This window comes from Onychostoma macrolepis, chromosome 25 (genome assembly GCF_012432095.1).
Source record: "Onychostoma macrolepis isolate SWU-2019 chromosome 25, ASM1243209v1, whole genome shotgun sequence".
Taxonomy (NCBI): Eukaryota; Metazoa; Chordata; class Actinopteri; order Cypriniformes; family Cyprinidae; genus Onychostoma; species Onychostoma macrolepis.
The window spans coordinates 10,102,654-10,116,963 of NC_081179.1; the positions used below are offsets into that span (position 1 = coordinate 10,102,654).

Genomic DNA, 14,310 nt, shown 5'->3' on the forward strand with positions numbered 1-14,310 from the left:
GAACAGCTCTGTTCATACAGTCTTAGTGTAATGCTTCGGACAAGTTTAATTACAGTTTTGTTAGATATACATCCTGTAGCTTGAACCCTACAGTATAGCTTGCAACATGCTAATCAAATAAACAATACGCACAGCCAGACCCCGGTAAAATTACCGGTGTTTAATGAACTCCTACAGTGCTAAATGAAGCCCGATTTAGATTGAGCTAAGTTTAACTCTATAGCTGTCAATATAAACATAATTTCACTGTACGAATGCGCAGCTACGTGCTAAGTGTTTGCCGTAGCAGTTAATCTGCCACTGTGGTCATATTTTGATTGCTGCATTAAAATCTTCAAGATGTTGAGACCTTATTTCCTTCAAGCTTGATTAAAAATAGACCTGTGGATGTGACTATACGTGCAGCGCTTGAACCGATTTCTAACACTTACTGGCCTTGTTTCCTTCCTCCCTGTTTTGCATAAATACCTCAGCCCACATTAACTCTTTTTCGCTTTTTTCACCAAAAATAAGACGCGAAGCGCAGCTTATGTAATTGTCTTTGGATGAAGCTGGATAAGAAAGCTTCGCTGCTCGGTTTTGACAGCTAGTTACATTGGCAGACCGGTTGGCTGCCATAGGCGGTGCTCTAAATGAGTAAGCCACTCATTTATGGTTTGCTGAAATATGCTTGTTTTTCTTCCAGCTGGTGTAGATTCTGTACGTGAGGCCATTTGAAAGTCGATTATTAGATATCGGCAAGCGATATGAGCAAATTAGGATATTGTTTTTGTTTTGTGCTTATTCATGTAACTACAGTAGGCGAGTAAGTGATATTACAGTATTTCTTGATGCTCAAAATAGTGTTGTGGTATTTTTTGTGATTTTCAGCACTTAAATCTGATTGGCTGAACAGATTTGCTGCAGTTTGTAGCTGGGAGTTAATTTTGCGGCGCTGTGCAGCCTATTTGTTTGCTCTTAAAATGTGGCACAGTGTGCTGTTGGCATCACATTTCATATGGTTATTTTCTCACAGCTGTTGGAGGTTGTGTTACCACTTTTTGCTATTTTCCATTCATCATCACAATTTCCACACATTTTTCATTTTAAAGTAATAAACCAGGTGTATCTGTTTAGGACTGTTTAGCGCGTAAACACTTATTGGGCTCCAAAAAAAGCACATCACATCTGTATCATCTTCATCAGGCTTTATTACGTAAGAAGGCTAATCTGGGTGTGTTGACTTTGGGCGGTGACATTGAGAGGGTCTCAGTGGAGGCTTAAAAAAGCTGGAGGTACGTAGAGGGCATATGTAGGTGCTTTGTCCCAATTTCACCTGCTCCTATAGGCTGAAGTCACCAGATGCCATGGGACCTTGAGAGGTGGTGAGGTAGGGCAATGTCATGTGTGAACAGAAAGTTGCTTGTATGATGCCATATGATACTTATGCTGACAGCATGGACAGCTGTGTTTCATAATGGCAGAATTCAGGTACACTATATTTTTATGATGTTTATATATTCATGTTTCTAAGCATTGTGTGACCTAATTAAAATATAAATAAAAAGGAGAAAAAAATATAAAGATTTTTTTCTTTTCTTTTCTTCTTTTTTTTAAATTTTTAAATTTTTTTTTAAAGCCATCTGAAATCGCTTTGCATTTGGCCTCCTGTGAAGCAAGACCTGCATTTATATGTTAAACTGAAAGCAGGGAAAATAAGGATATGTGCCTCTGAGATTATGCATGTCATCTGAAAACTGGATGTTCTTTTGCAGCGAGAGTTTCAATGTTATTTTTAGGTCCATCGCGCCCTCATTAACACCTTCATTAACAACATCGTCGGGACTGTTCTTTTGTTGAGTCTTTAATGTCAGCATTTTTCTGGAGAACAAGTTTTTTTTTGGATGCGAGTCGTCTGCTCCCCCCGAGTGGATGAAGTTACACTCTGAGTCACTTCAGGACAGGGCTCAGCTGCTTTTCAGAGGTGATGTTTCCTGTGAGCCGTCACTGGATAAGTTAATGATTCAGCCTGGCCCTGGGCTAGACTCAAAATTTCTGCTTGTAAGACACAACTCTAGGAGCACATCTTGGCTTTAATGTATATTTATGGTGTCTATCCAGCAGAGGGAGCCCTTATACTTGTAATACCTGTGGTCTAGTATACTAGTGTGCCTCAATGCTTACCATAGACATTGCTAGACTCTATTTTAGTCTTCATCTAAGCCCCTTTAAAAATATGCTTAGACGTTTGTGAACTCTCTTCATGTTTGCAGTAGTAAAGCATCTGAGAGTATTTCTGTCTGAATCCTCACCTTAATGAACATTATTAGCTTTATATATATAAATATATATATATGTGTGTGTGTAAATAATAAATGATTTAGTTCTAAAATCTTAGTTGTTTGTTTATTTAAACCCAAAAGGTGACTATATAGTAACAGTAATATAGTAATATAGAAATGTTTAAGAACAATAAATCAGAAATATGATACATATATCATTTGAAAAAAAGAAAACACGTATCATATTTAATATTTTAATATATGTATATATATATATATATATATATATATATATATTAATAATACATATTAATTAATGTAACAGTTTGTATATATGTGTATATATATATATATATATATATATATATATATATATATATATATATATACATACATACACACACAGTGTGTATATATATATATATATATATATACATACAAAAATTATTCAGACACCAGATATAATTTTTATATTTTCTACATTTTATATTCTACAGTATATATACGTGTGTGTGTGTGTGTGTGTGTGTGTGTGTGTATGTATATTTGTAATTGGTTGACCTAAATTGGTATTATCTAATTGTGTACTTATATTTAACAGCTGAATAATTTTTGGTTGATTGTAATCCTCCATCACATACCTTTCTGTCAAAGTTATCTGAAATTATCAAAATGAATTTGTTATGACACAGTTTAACTCTGAGTTCTTGTCCTATTTTATTACCGTTTTGGTTTGACTGTATATATACATATAAGTTGTGTGTGTGTTTGTGTGTTATATTGTATTATATTATAATTCTGTTTTTTCTTGTATTCCCTCTAGTCCCCGTGCCAACAGGGATGCCTACTCTGGTATGGACACTCCAGGGTCCAAACGCAAGCTGTACAGTGCTGTGCCAGGAAGACACTATGTGGTGGTCAAGTCTTACCAACCGCAGGGCGAGGGAGAAATTGCTTTGTATAAGAATGACAGGGTCAAAGGTACATGTATCTCTAAAGAAATTTCAGTTTAACTTTACTCAATTAAACCATATGTTATTGATAGTAAATATGGACATTTTTAAGAGTGTGTGCACCAAATGCAGGGAAAATCTGGTTTCTAGCAGGCAGTGCAGTTTCTCCTGCCATATGGAGAGCAAGAATTCACAGATTCTGCCCTTCGGCACCAGGCGATGCCTGGCCAGAGCTAGCAACACTTCACAAACAGAAAGAGATGAACTAGAGAGGTTTCAGTGGAATGAAGGCTTCTTTAGATAAATAGGCCTGATATATTATATTCTCATGTGTAAATTTATACACATCCATAGTGAAGTGGTCAGAATGCCTGATCTTAAAAGAGCTGTATGTGTAACAGGCATTTTTCCTAGTGTCATATATAGGACTGCACATGCAGTATGTAAATAATGAGAAGAGTGTTTTATATACTTATTTTTGCTGACTTTCTCATACGTAGTTCTCAGTATTGGAGAAGGAGGATTCTGGGAAGGCAGTGCCCGAGGGAATGTAGGCTGGTTCCCAGCAGAATGCGTGGAAGAGATCCCAAGCAAACCCAACGAGGACAGGCCCTGTGAGTGTCTACACACAAACACACACTTTGAACATGTTCTCATTCACTGTCATGCCAACTTAAAGGGATAGTACACCAAAAATGACACTTCTGTCATTAATTAATCACCCTCATGTCTTTCCAAACCCATGAGAGCTTCATTCATCTTCAGAACACAATTTAAGATTTTTTGATGAAATCTGAGAGCTTTCTGACACTGCATAGACAGCAACGCAACTACTACGTTCAAGACCCAGAAAGGTAGTAAGGACATTGTTAAAATAGTCCATGTGACATCAATGGTTCAACCGTAATTTTCTGAAGCTACAAGAATACTTTTTGTGCACAAAAAAAACAAAAATAATGACTTTATTCATGCATCAGCATGCATATGGTGCTGCTGATGGAGGAGGGATAGTAAACTCAAAATGACACTTTTATCATTATTTACTCTTGCACACCAGTTTGATTTTACTATTATTGTATTTTATGTACTATATTATGTTTTGAATTAACTTTTTATATTTTCAGTTTATATTTTACTTTAGTAGTTACTTTAAGTTTTAGTCATGTTGTTATGTGCTTTTGTTATTTTTATTAGTTTTGAATATATTTATAAAATTTAGTTTAGTTTTAGTTGTAGTCATTTAACATATTTTAGTTAATTGCAAATGCAACATTCCTTATTTTTCGTGTTTTGACATTTTTGAAGTGTTTGAAATATAAGTTTTCATTCTGTTTGACATAATGTTCATGCTGCTCTATTTCATACAGCAAAACTAGTCCATACCACTTTTATGCTACATTCCAAAGTTGAAGCTGTATGAGCTGCCGTGAAGGGGAAAATCAATTAATAATTTCAATTTTTGTATTTTTGAAATTCTTATGTCTTCGAATGGCTGTCAAATGGCTTCAGAAGGCTTGCAATATATCTCTTGAGTCTTATAGACTACTTTTTGGTTCTTCTTATAATGCTCTTTCTGATTTTCAGAGCCTGACAGCCCCTGGTCACCATTTACTTTCATTGTATGAAAAGGAGCAGCATGAACATTCTGTTAAATATCTTCTTTTGTTTTCCACTGAACAAAAAAACATACAAATCTATAACAATATGAGGGTAAATAAATGATGACAGAATATTCATTTTTGGTGAACTATCACCAATAAAGTGTACACTTTAAATTACACGATTGTTCAACATATTACAAGGTGAGGGGAACACACTTTTCCCGTTCCTCCTATTATGTCTTCTCTCACTCTATTCTTCTCCAGTGCTCTGATAACCCGCAGAATATGTGAGGAGCCTTGCGGCGATAACAGGCTGTTAATTCAGTTAGTGTTCATTTGCAACTAGGCCACAAAGCACACGCGTCCACCTCTCAGATCAAATGCTCGCATTCATCCGTCAACTATCGGTGTGAATGAGCACCTGAGAATTTGATTTGTGCATTATATCCAAATTGGACAGAGCACAGGAATGTCATTAACAGCAATCATAGCTCTACTCTAGTCCAAATGTGTGTTAAATTTAGTTTTTCTTTAGTTCTAAGTACAATCATTGGCTGTTGTGTAGCTTTGGTGTGTGCACTCAACGTTCGCTGTGCAAATTGGCAGAAGGGGCCAGGGGCAACATTCTGTTGAGAGTTGTTATTTTGGGCCAAATGAATGCCTTCCACATCAGTGCAGCTACTGTGCGTTTTTCAGCCCTGTATGTGTGTGTGGTGTCATAGAGGCGTTTAGATGTTTTCTTCATTGAAACACATCCGAACCTTTATAACAGTAACCTTAAAAAGCTTTGCATTGCAACACACTTGACATAATGTAATTATCCAAATCCTGTTGTTAATCTACGATCATGCTTTAGTCTGAAATCTCCAACACAATTATCTGCTGTGGTCCAGATTGTTGCTTATGACCATGTACAGTAAGACAGCTATTGGCAGCTACACAAAACAAATGGAGAGCTGTTCATGACAGCATGTGGCGAGCAGAATGGAGGTGTGGTGAACGACAGCTGTCATTGGCCGAGAGGCTTTGGCCTATGTGACTCGGGGAGAGAGTCTGGCTGACTCAGATCTCAGACTGTAAGATCTAAGTTCACCCATCATGTGATGGAACATGACATTTGCCTTAAGGTTGTGCTGCAGTAGCACAGTAAGTGCTTTTGCATCTGTACGGCTAACCTAACTGCTGTTATTAAAGGTGAAGTGTGTAATTTCAGAGCTGATTTGTAAAAAAAAAAAAAATTGTTTTCAAACAGGTTTCCTGTCTGCTATTGGTTGGATAAACAAGTAGCCCTGCCCCAAACTCATTCTATTGGCTGAGCCAGTGTTGCTATGCTAAGTTGGTAGGAATTCTCAAATAAACATAGCAGTGTTTTGAAAGCGGCAGCGTGTTTATACTTTTCGGGTTAATCATTGCATAGTTGTCTTTGTTCAATGAGAAAGTATTTTACGTTAACATTATTAAATGCTGCATCTTCTTGCATAGTTTTTGAGAAAATAACAGTGTCTACTATATCTAGTTTGAAGTTATGTGTCAATATTTTTTTGTATTTATGATTTTTTTGAACTTTTATAACATTTCAAGAATTAAATTTTTTTATGTGGTATTAACCATGAAGTAAAATTCCCTATGATAATTATTTTAATAATTTAATAACATTTTAAATAAATAAATATTCAAACGTTTTTAAATATGATTATAGATATGATTTTGTAGGGTTGTAACATTTGACATTTGTACATCCTAAACTAACCTTGTCTTGTCGTTAAAAGGTAAGATTATCTTTAATAGAATTGACTTGACAGACAGTCATAACAGTTTGCAGGGGTTCCTCCCTATGATATCATTTCCTGTTTTTTTCCCTCATGTTTCTGCATATTGGTTGCATTTCATGACATTGTTGGTCTAGAAGGTGTGTATTTGAGTCACAAGATGTGTAAAATGCTATTTTAATATATATTTGAATAAATTAATAGATCAGGACGAAAAATGCATGTCACGCCATTGACCCAAATACGTAATTGGTGGCAAAATTGGATCTTTTGCCTGTATCATTTTATTCCTCATGTTATGGCCAATAATTGAGTTGTCGCAACACATTTGATCAATTTGCGCACTTTTTAGCAGTAATCTGAGGTGAAAATGCTTGCTATGTTTGGTATAAGTGTCACCTGAGGCGTTTTGAATCTCATCCATGTTTGCTAGTGTTGCAAAAGAAGCAGGGCGGCAGTGTGAAAAGGTGAGAAATGCTATGTTGAGATGGGAGCCATTGGCAGCCTTGAAATCCATGGCTACTACAATGCACGCTACGAGCAAAGCGCTTTTGAAGAGTTGCAAGGACAGCTGATTTCTTTTATTGATTTATGAAATAGTCATTTGGTTCCCATGGCGATACTTTCAGGGTTATTTTAATCACATTTTTTGAAGATTGTTGCCCAAATCTGTCTTATTTTTAGGTGAATCCAACAGCTAGCCAAGATACATCACATACTCTGCTGGATAGCCTTACAAGTTGACGATCTAGTGCGGTGTTCAAAATCAGCTACAGTTAAATCCAGCATCGGCTGGTTAGCAACAGCACAAGTATTCTGCTGAAGTCTCTTGAACCTTTCCGAGCAACACTCATGCACATTCCTGATTGATATATTTCCATGGAAACATGCTCTACACTGTACAAACCCTGTTGCTAAGGAGTGGGCCTTGGTAAGATTTTTTTCCTCTTTTTGTGGCATCTTTTTTTTTTCCTCTCTCACACACTCTCTCTCCCTCTCACGGCACTGAGAACAGAGCTTACATACCATCTTTTCCAATGCCACGGTTCTCTTTTCCATGTGTGTGGTGCTGATGGTTAGCTCTCACCTGAGCGCTCGAGGAGACGCGAGAGTTTTTGGAGATGGGAAGTTAGGCGTCAGGGCCTGAGGGATCGAGAAAAGTGGCAATCGCCCCTCAGGCAAGGAGAATTGAGTGTTTCTCGGATTGACTCAGGGGTGAACTAAAGGGGACCAATGGACGAGACTAGCAGATCTAGGAAGAAGGTTCATTTTGGAGGTATGTTGCAAACTGAGGAGTTTTGATATGAATGACAGATTTGTGCCACCAATAATTGCATGTTTTGCTCTGCGCTCTTTTTCACGATGTGGACAATTATGTAGGATAATTAGTTTGAGTCTAGTCTTGTCGATAAAATTTCAGTTGCAGTTCTTGCAGTAAAAATGTGTTTTGAGTATTTTCACTTGGGTAATTTTGCATCTTGATGACTTTTTGTGTCAGTTTCAGAGGCCTTGAACAGTTGTTGCAAACAAATTGTAGTAAAATATCCAAATCGTCTTTGGGTTATTTTTCGATCTAATTCAGTTCTCTGTCGTGTTTTAGCTTTGTCAAAGATGACAAATCAGATAATATTTTATTATATTGAGTGAGAACTGTGACCGAGTCGTAGAGTTGTAAAACTTGTGCAACTGGCAGAATATTATAGTTATTACTTTTTTTTCCAGTGGTGCGCTCTGACTCTGCCTTGAAAGTTTTGCATCCTTCAAGTCGTGCTTGCTGCGCGTTTACTTTCTTTATGAATTTGATCAAGTGAGCCACACGGCTAGTTACCCCTGGTGGTTTGAAATCCAGTGTTGTAGCAACTGTCATCGCTGCTTGCCCTCATGTCAAATAGACTTTTTTTCCCTCACACTGTCCACAGAGGAACAACGTTTGTGTTAAGTACGTGTGGCTCTGTGTGTATGTGCCAGAACGCTTTTTGTTGGAAAGACAACAGCTGCTACAGAAAACTGACAGGGTGTTCCATTAAGATGTGAGAAAGAGAACGAAAAAGAGATGTGGTGGCCATTTTATTAATCCAATTAATTATAACATCTCTCGATATTAAATTCCTCAGTTCAGTTTTATGCATCCGAAATCAGGTATTGCTCAAAACTGGATAATGCACAACCTGACAAAACACATCTATAAATGGTAATGTCAAGGCTCAGAGTGTGATGATTCACTTGCACACTCAAACGATTCAGTTTTGATTTATTCATTTGATGAGATGTATCATAACAGGTCCAGTCTGACCTCAATATTATTTTATTAGTTTCCATATAAATGGCAAAAAATAATCCGTAGAGTGCCAAATGCTTACTTTTCAGAAATTCTCATGATTCACATTTTAAAGCCGATTTGAATGCTATTTTTGAATTTGAACCTCTCTAGATGGCTACGTTTTGCTAAAACAGTTTGATTAACCAAAATATTCATTAAACCGCTTTTTTGTATATTTGGAGCAACTGACAGATGGGGAGGACATCTTACATTAGCAGTCACAGGATTGAACGGATGTCTCTGTAGAATTGCGCTGAATCTAAACCTCCGTTTGTTTGAACATCAAAACGTTTCAGCTCAACAAAGAATTGAGCGTCTGTAACTTTAACAGCTAACCAGTGAGTAGGTTGGAAGGGGAAAGTGTTGAATCCCACGCAGCCTCCTGACTACTGATATCATCGTGTATCAACAGAACCGCAGAGGACAATACAAATGGTGCAGTTTTCAGAAGCTGCAGCCTGCAGAACAAACTCCTCGAGAATCTCATTAATGGTTAAATATGTGTACATGGTTGCTCAGGATCTTTATTATCACCAGTTGTGTCCTTCCTGCATAGATATAATTTGCTGTTCTTATATAAGTACACTTTGGGGGATGTGCTTAACATTAAGATATTAATCTAGTGTTTTATCCATTTGTCCAAGTCCTCTGTGGACAGTTGGTTTGTTGTTGTACAAACATCATGGCGTAGGTGCGGCCTAGAACGAACGCTCCCCTCGGAGAAGTTCGGAAGAGCGAAAGCGGAGCCGTGTAGAAGACGATTAATCTCTGCGACATAAAAAAGTCTCTTCATTAGCTTTGTTGGCTCTTGTCCTGGTTCCTTCCATAAAATGCAGTCAATATTTGGCCTTCCTGAGCTCTCTCGGAGGACTAGTCTACTTTGGCTCCGTTATGGGCCAAATGGTCCCCGTCTTCCAAAGAGCTTTTTATTGGTTGCAATTAAACGTGGAAGGTGGTATAGTTGGTGTAGTGCTGATTTTGAATTCACTGTTATAAATTGTGGATTTACTTTAATCTCTTGGCGTGTGTTCAAGAAATGTGATTTTATTTTATTTCATTTATTTTTTTTATATATGTGTTTGTGTGTGTGTGTGTGTGTGTCATGCTGGTATTGATTGTCAGTGACAATCTGCGTGTCAAAGTACTGTCTGGTAAAACTGTAAGCACCTTTTGTTATTAATTTTTTTTTTTTTTTTCTAGAGCACAGTTGGCTAAATGATTAAATATGTTTAAAAAATGGCACCTGGGACTATGTGACATATGGCACACAGTAAGACCAATTTGTGACTAGACAGCTTTTTTATGCAATTATGTAACCGAACCTCTACAACATTCTCACTTTATCACATCTGCTGTACCTCTCAAAAATTCTGGTGACTATTTTTATTCTTTTTGCACATTTTATATTCAGTGTGAAAGTGATGATAATGAGGTTGAAGCGTTTAAAGTTTGCTGGGTTAGTGCTTGAACGCAGTCACATCAGAATTTAGGAAGTAACTTTTGTTTATGTGTGAAAATAATGAATAAAAAATAATTTTATGACACTTTCTGAGCACTACAGATTTTGAGCACTATGTAAGGTTGAAATATTACATAACTGAGGTGATCTGAAGTAAATGTCTGCGAATATTTCTTCACAGATGCCCGGGCAGACCGATCGGAGAGAAGGAAGCTCTTTCGACACTACACTGTGGGATCTTATGACAGTTTTGATGCATCAAGGTATGATCAAACATTTTTTTCATCCTTCTGACCATGTTTTTCAAAGTGTGTCGGGTTCAATACATGATGGTAGTTTGAAATGGGTTCTCTCTTGCGTACATATTTAAAGTTCAAAAAAGGTTACAGGTAGTTTTTTTAAATCAGACCGTTTTTCTGTAAACAACATTGCGGTTTCAGATTTTAGTATGTTTTGCCTCAACAAGGTCAGCTATGATGGTGAAAGGCAAGAAACGGACCGGAATAACAGCTCAAATGTCATCATCAGGTCTACACGGAATCTGCGCCTGCGGAATTCCACAGGAATGCCATTCACAAAGTAAAAAAGATGTTTATTAAATCATTTGTAATTACTTCCCCTGTTTAGCAATTTTTTTATATTTCATAGAATTTTCCAGATCTTTCACCAAAATCATCACAAAGAAAATGTGGGGAAAAGATGTGCAGATTCTGTCTGGGCCTGGAGATAATTTTAATACACTGAAAGAAATTTGGTTTAGGATTTAACGATTTTTACAGAGTAAATTTCACAAATAATTACACAGAAACAGTAAGCAACACTTAATTAAACATGGAATTTTGAAGTAGAAAGACTGAAAATGTATTTTTGGTAACACTTTACTTAAAGCCTTTATATATAATGCATTATAAAAGTAGTTTTAATGCATTAATTATGTCTTGTGGTGCATTGTACAGTCTCATGAATAATTGTAACCACATTTAATACATTATATCACTTATCAATTCATTGTTACATTTTGCATTTTAAATTTGGTTATAATTATTTACGACAAGATATAATGTATTACAAAGCACATTATGAATAATTATAATGTATTATTCCCTTTAATAACCCTTTATAATGCATTATACATAAAGGCTTTAAGTAAAGTGTTGCCATATTTTCAGTAATCTTTGTTTTATTAACACTTTTTTAAATAATTTACAGTGTAGGTTAATAGATTGATTGATTTATCGAAGCTGTAAAAAATGGCCAGGTTATTTTTAAAATCCTAAAAATATATATTTTATATGCATTTGATTTACCCCCAAACACAAAATTCCTTAGGTTAATAAAGTATAAGCAAAGAATAAAATTGAAAAGATTGATTAATCATTTATTTAAGGCCAGTGATGCATCAGATTCCTATTATTAATAACTATTCTTGTGACAGCACGAATTATCCATTTACCTGCGCATCCTTTTGCACAAACCATCATTTCCCAAAACTTTGCCACCCCACTATGATTTAACACAAAGCGTCGCACAAGCACATTGTTATTCACAGGGGAAAAAAGGTTTGAAGTGTGTGAAAACTCTTTAAACGGCCGGTTATGTAAGCAACGCTCAAGCTTGGGGTCGTCACTGCGTGATGCAGACACTTTGATGCCGTTAAAAAAAAAAAAACTATCAGCTCTGTGACATTATGATGTCATAATATATGGCTGTCAATCTGCACATTTGAAAAAAAAAATCACTGGTTTTCTGTGGAGTCTGGGAATTATTTATTTATTTTAAACAATAATTATTTTAAGCTTCTGAACTTTAATAGCCCTGTTATTTAAAGGGATAGTTCACACAAAATGAAAGTTCTGTCTTTAATTACTCATCCATGTGTCGTTACAAACCCATAATACCTTCGTTTTTTCAGAACACAAATTAAGATATTTTTTGATGAAATCCGAGAGCTTTCTGTCCCTCCACAGACAGTTTCGATTGAACCACTGATGTCACATGGGCTATTTTAATAATGTCCTTGCTATATTTCTGGGCCTTGAACGTGTCAGATGCATTGCTGTTTATGGAGGGTCAGAAAGGTCTCAGATTTCATCAAAAATATCTTAATTCGTGTTCCGAAGAAAAACAAAGGTATTATGGGTATGTAACTACATGAGGGTGAGCAATTAATATCAGAATTTTCATTTTTGGATGAACTATCACTTTAAGGGTAATTCAAACTTTAGTTTTTGTTGTACTATGAACTTTACACATTTGTCACAGGGTGTTAAAAAGCCAAAAAAAGAGACAGATCCTCTTGCATCCGGCTACCATACTCCTACCCAGCTGACACACCCCTCGCTCTGAGCTGGTTGTCATGGAGACAGAGAATCCAAGGCAATGCAGTGCAGGCTACTTCCTGCTGCAGGGAGCTTGAATGACAGCCGTACAGCAGGACACGGGTGCTTTTAGGTGAACTTGTCACAGATACACGTAAGATACCTGCTAGTTATGTCTTTTGCAGACATGCTCTAGATATTATGATTAATACATTTACAATGGATTCCACTGTAAACTTTTTGGTAGGATAAATCTGAATTGATTTTGACTGGATTTAAGATGCATTATTTAGTTTTCATTAAATAGCTAATCCACACCGGTGTATAAATATCGCTCTGTGATGGACAGCGGTAACATTGTTTGAAATGAGATCACACACAGGTATAAATGCATTATGAGCAAATAATATTTCCCCCGTTCTAACAGGCCGGGATATTAATGACCTTGTTGCTCTGTGACATCGCCACAGTGTCCCCTTCAAAGCAGATTATGTTGCCATGACAACCATGCATCATTCCTCAGGAGTCAGCACTCTACCTTTTGAGCTCAGAGCTCTTTCAATATTTCAATAAGACTTTATCTTATAGTTAAGACTGTGAGGTCTTGCGATCACAGGTTAAGCATATTTTGTCAATATGCCAGCTAAAGTTTTTATGGGATTATAAACACTTCAAGAAGATCTTTTCGGGTGCATTTTAGGCCGTTAAATTAATCGATAGAGCTGTGGTTCATGACCTTCAGTGATTATTTTAGGGTCTGATTCATTGTAAGGACTCGAAGTGCAGTAAAATTAAATGGCACAGGCCACAATCCCATTTCCTGATATGAATGAAGTTAACATACCAGGTGGAAATGAGACTCCAGTTCTTTGTGAGAGCTGCAGTTTGAGCAATTCGCTACCCATTCAGTACCCCGGCTTGAGTTCCAGGACTGGATTTAATACTCCATCTAAAAGATGGCAAGCCCTCTTGTCCTTCAGGGAAAGAGAGAGAACATTTGCTTTTCAGTGCTATCATATTCAAACAGCATATCTCTGGTGGCTTCTATGGTTGAACACTTTCAGTAATTGATCTGCTTGCTTGCGGAGTGTGTTTTGGGGAAGGATATTGATGGTGCTAAGCAGGAAGTAACACTCAGTGTCACAAAGATGTTTTGGTGTCATTCAGGACAACCAGCACCATAGTGTAACTACTAGAAATTGTCTCTCTAATAACAGACAAATAAATCCATTTTCTAACAGAATTTTGAATTAATAACTCATATTGCATTCGAAACACTTTTTGAGTGAAATTCTTTGACCTAAAAATTTGTTTCGACTTGTGTTAGAGAAATAGTTCACCTAAAAGCATGAATGACAATGCTATTTACCTATTTAATATATAGTTGGGGCCATTTTTTTCTAAAAAGTCTATTTAAAGTCATTAAGAAGTTTTTAAAAAAGTACTTTTTGAAATAATTACAATTGTTCATTTCTTATTTGTTTATGTATATCTTGGCATAATTTGGTAACAGACTGCAGAGGGCTTTAATGCGATTAGATTTTTATTTCCAGATAATTATTATTCAAAAAGTACTAAAATGATCGTTAATGTGAGCGTCAAGCAACCAAATCATAAGAGAAATCATAA

General features: G+C 36.3%; 1 protein-coding gene across 1 annotated transcript in view; it reads left to right on the forward strand.

Moving 5' to 3' along the window:
* Positions 1–14,310, forward strand: part of shank2b (SH3 and multiple ankyrin repeat domains 2b) — a 102,440-nt gene that overhangs the window by 53,520 nt on the left and 34,610 nt on the right. Inside the window, exons 12-14 of the mRNA XM_058767224.1 lie at positions 3,085–3,242; positions 3,715–3,828; positions 10,545–10,626. Of these exons, the coding sequence (XP_058623207.1) occupies positions 3,085–3,242; positions 3,715–3,828; positions 10,545–10,626 (354 nt within the window). The remainder of the gene's footprint in view (positions 1–3,084; positions 3,243–3,714; positions 3,829–10,544; positions 10,627–14,310) is intronic.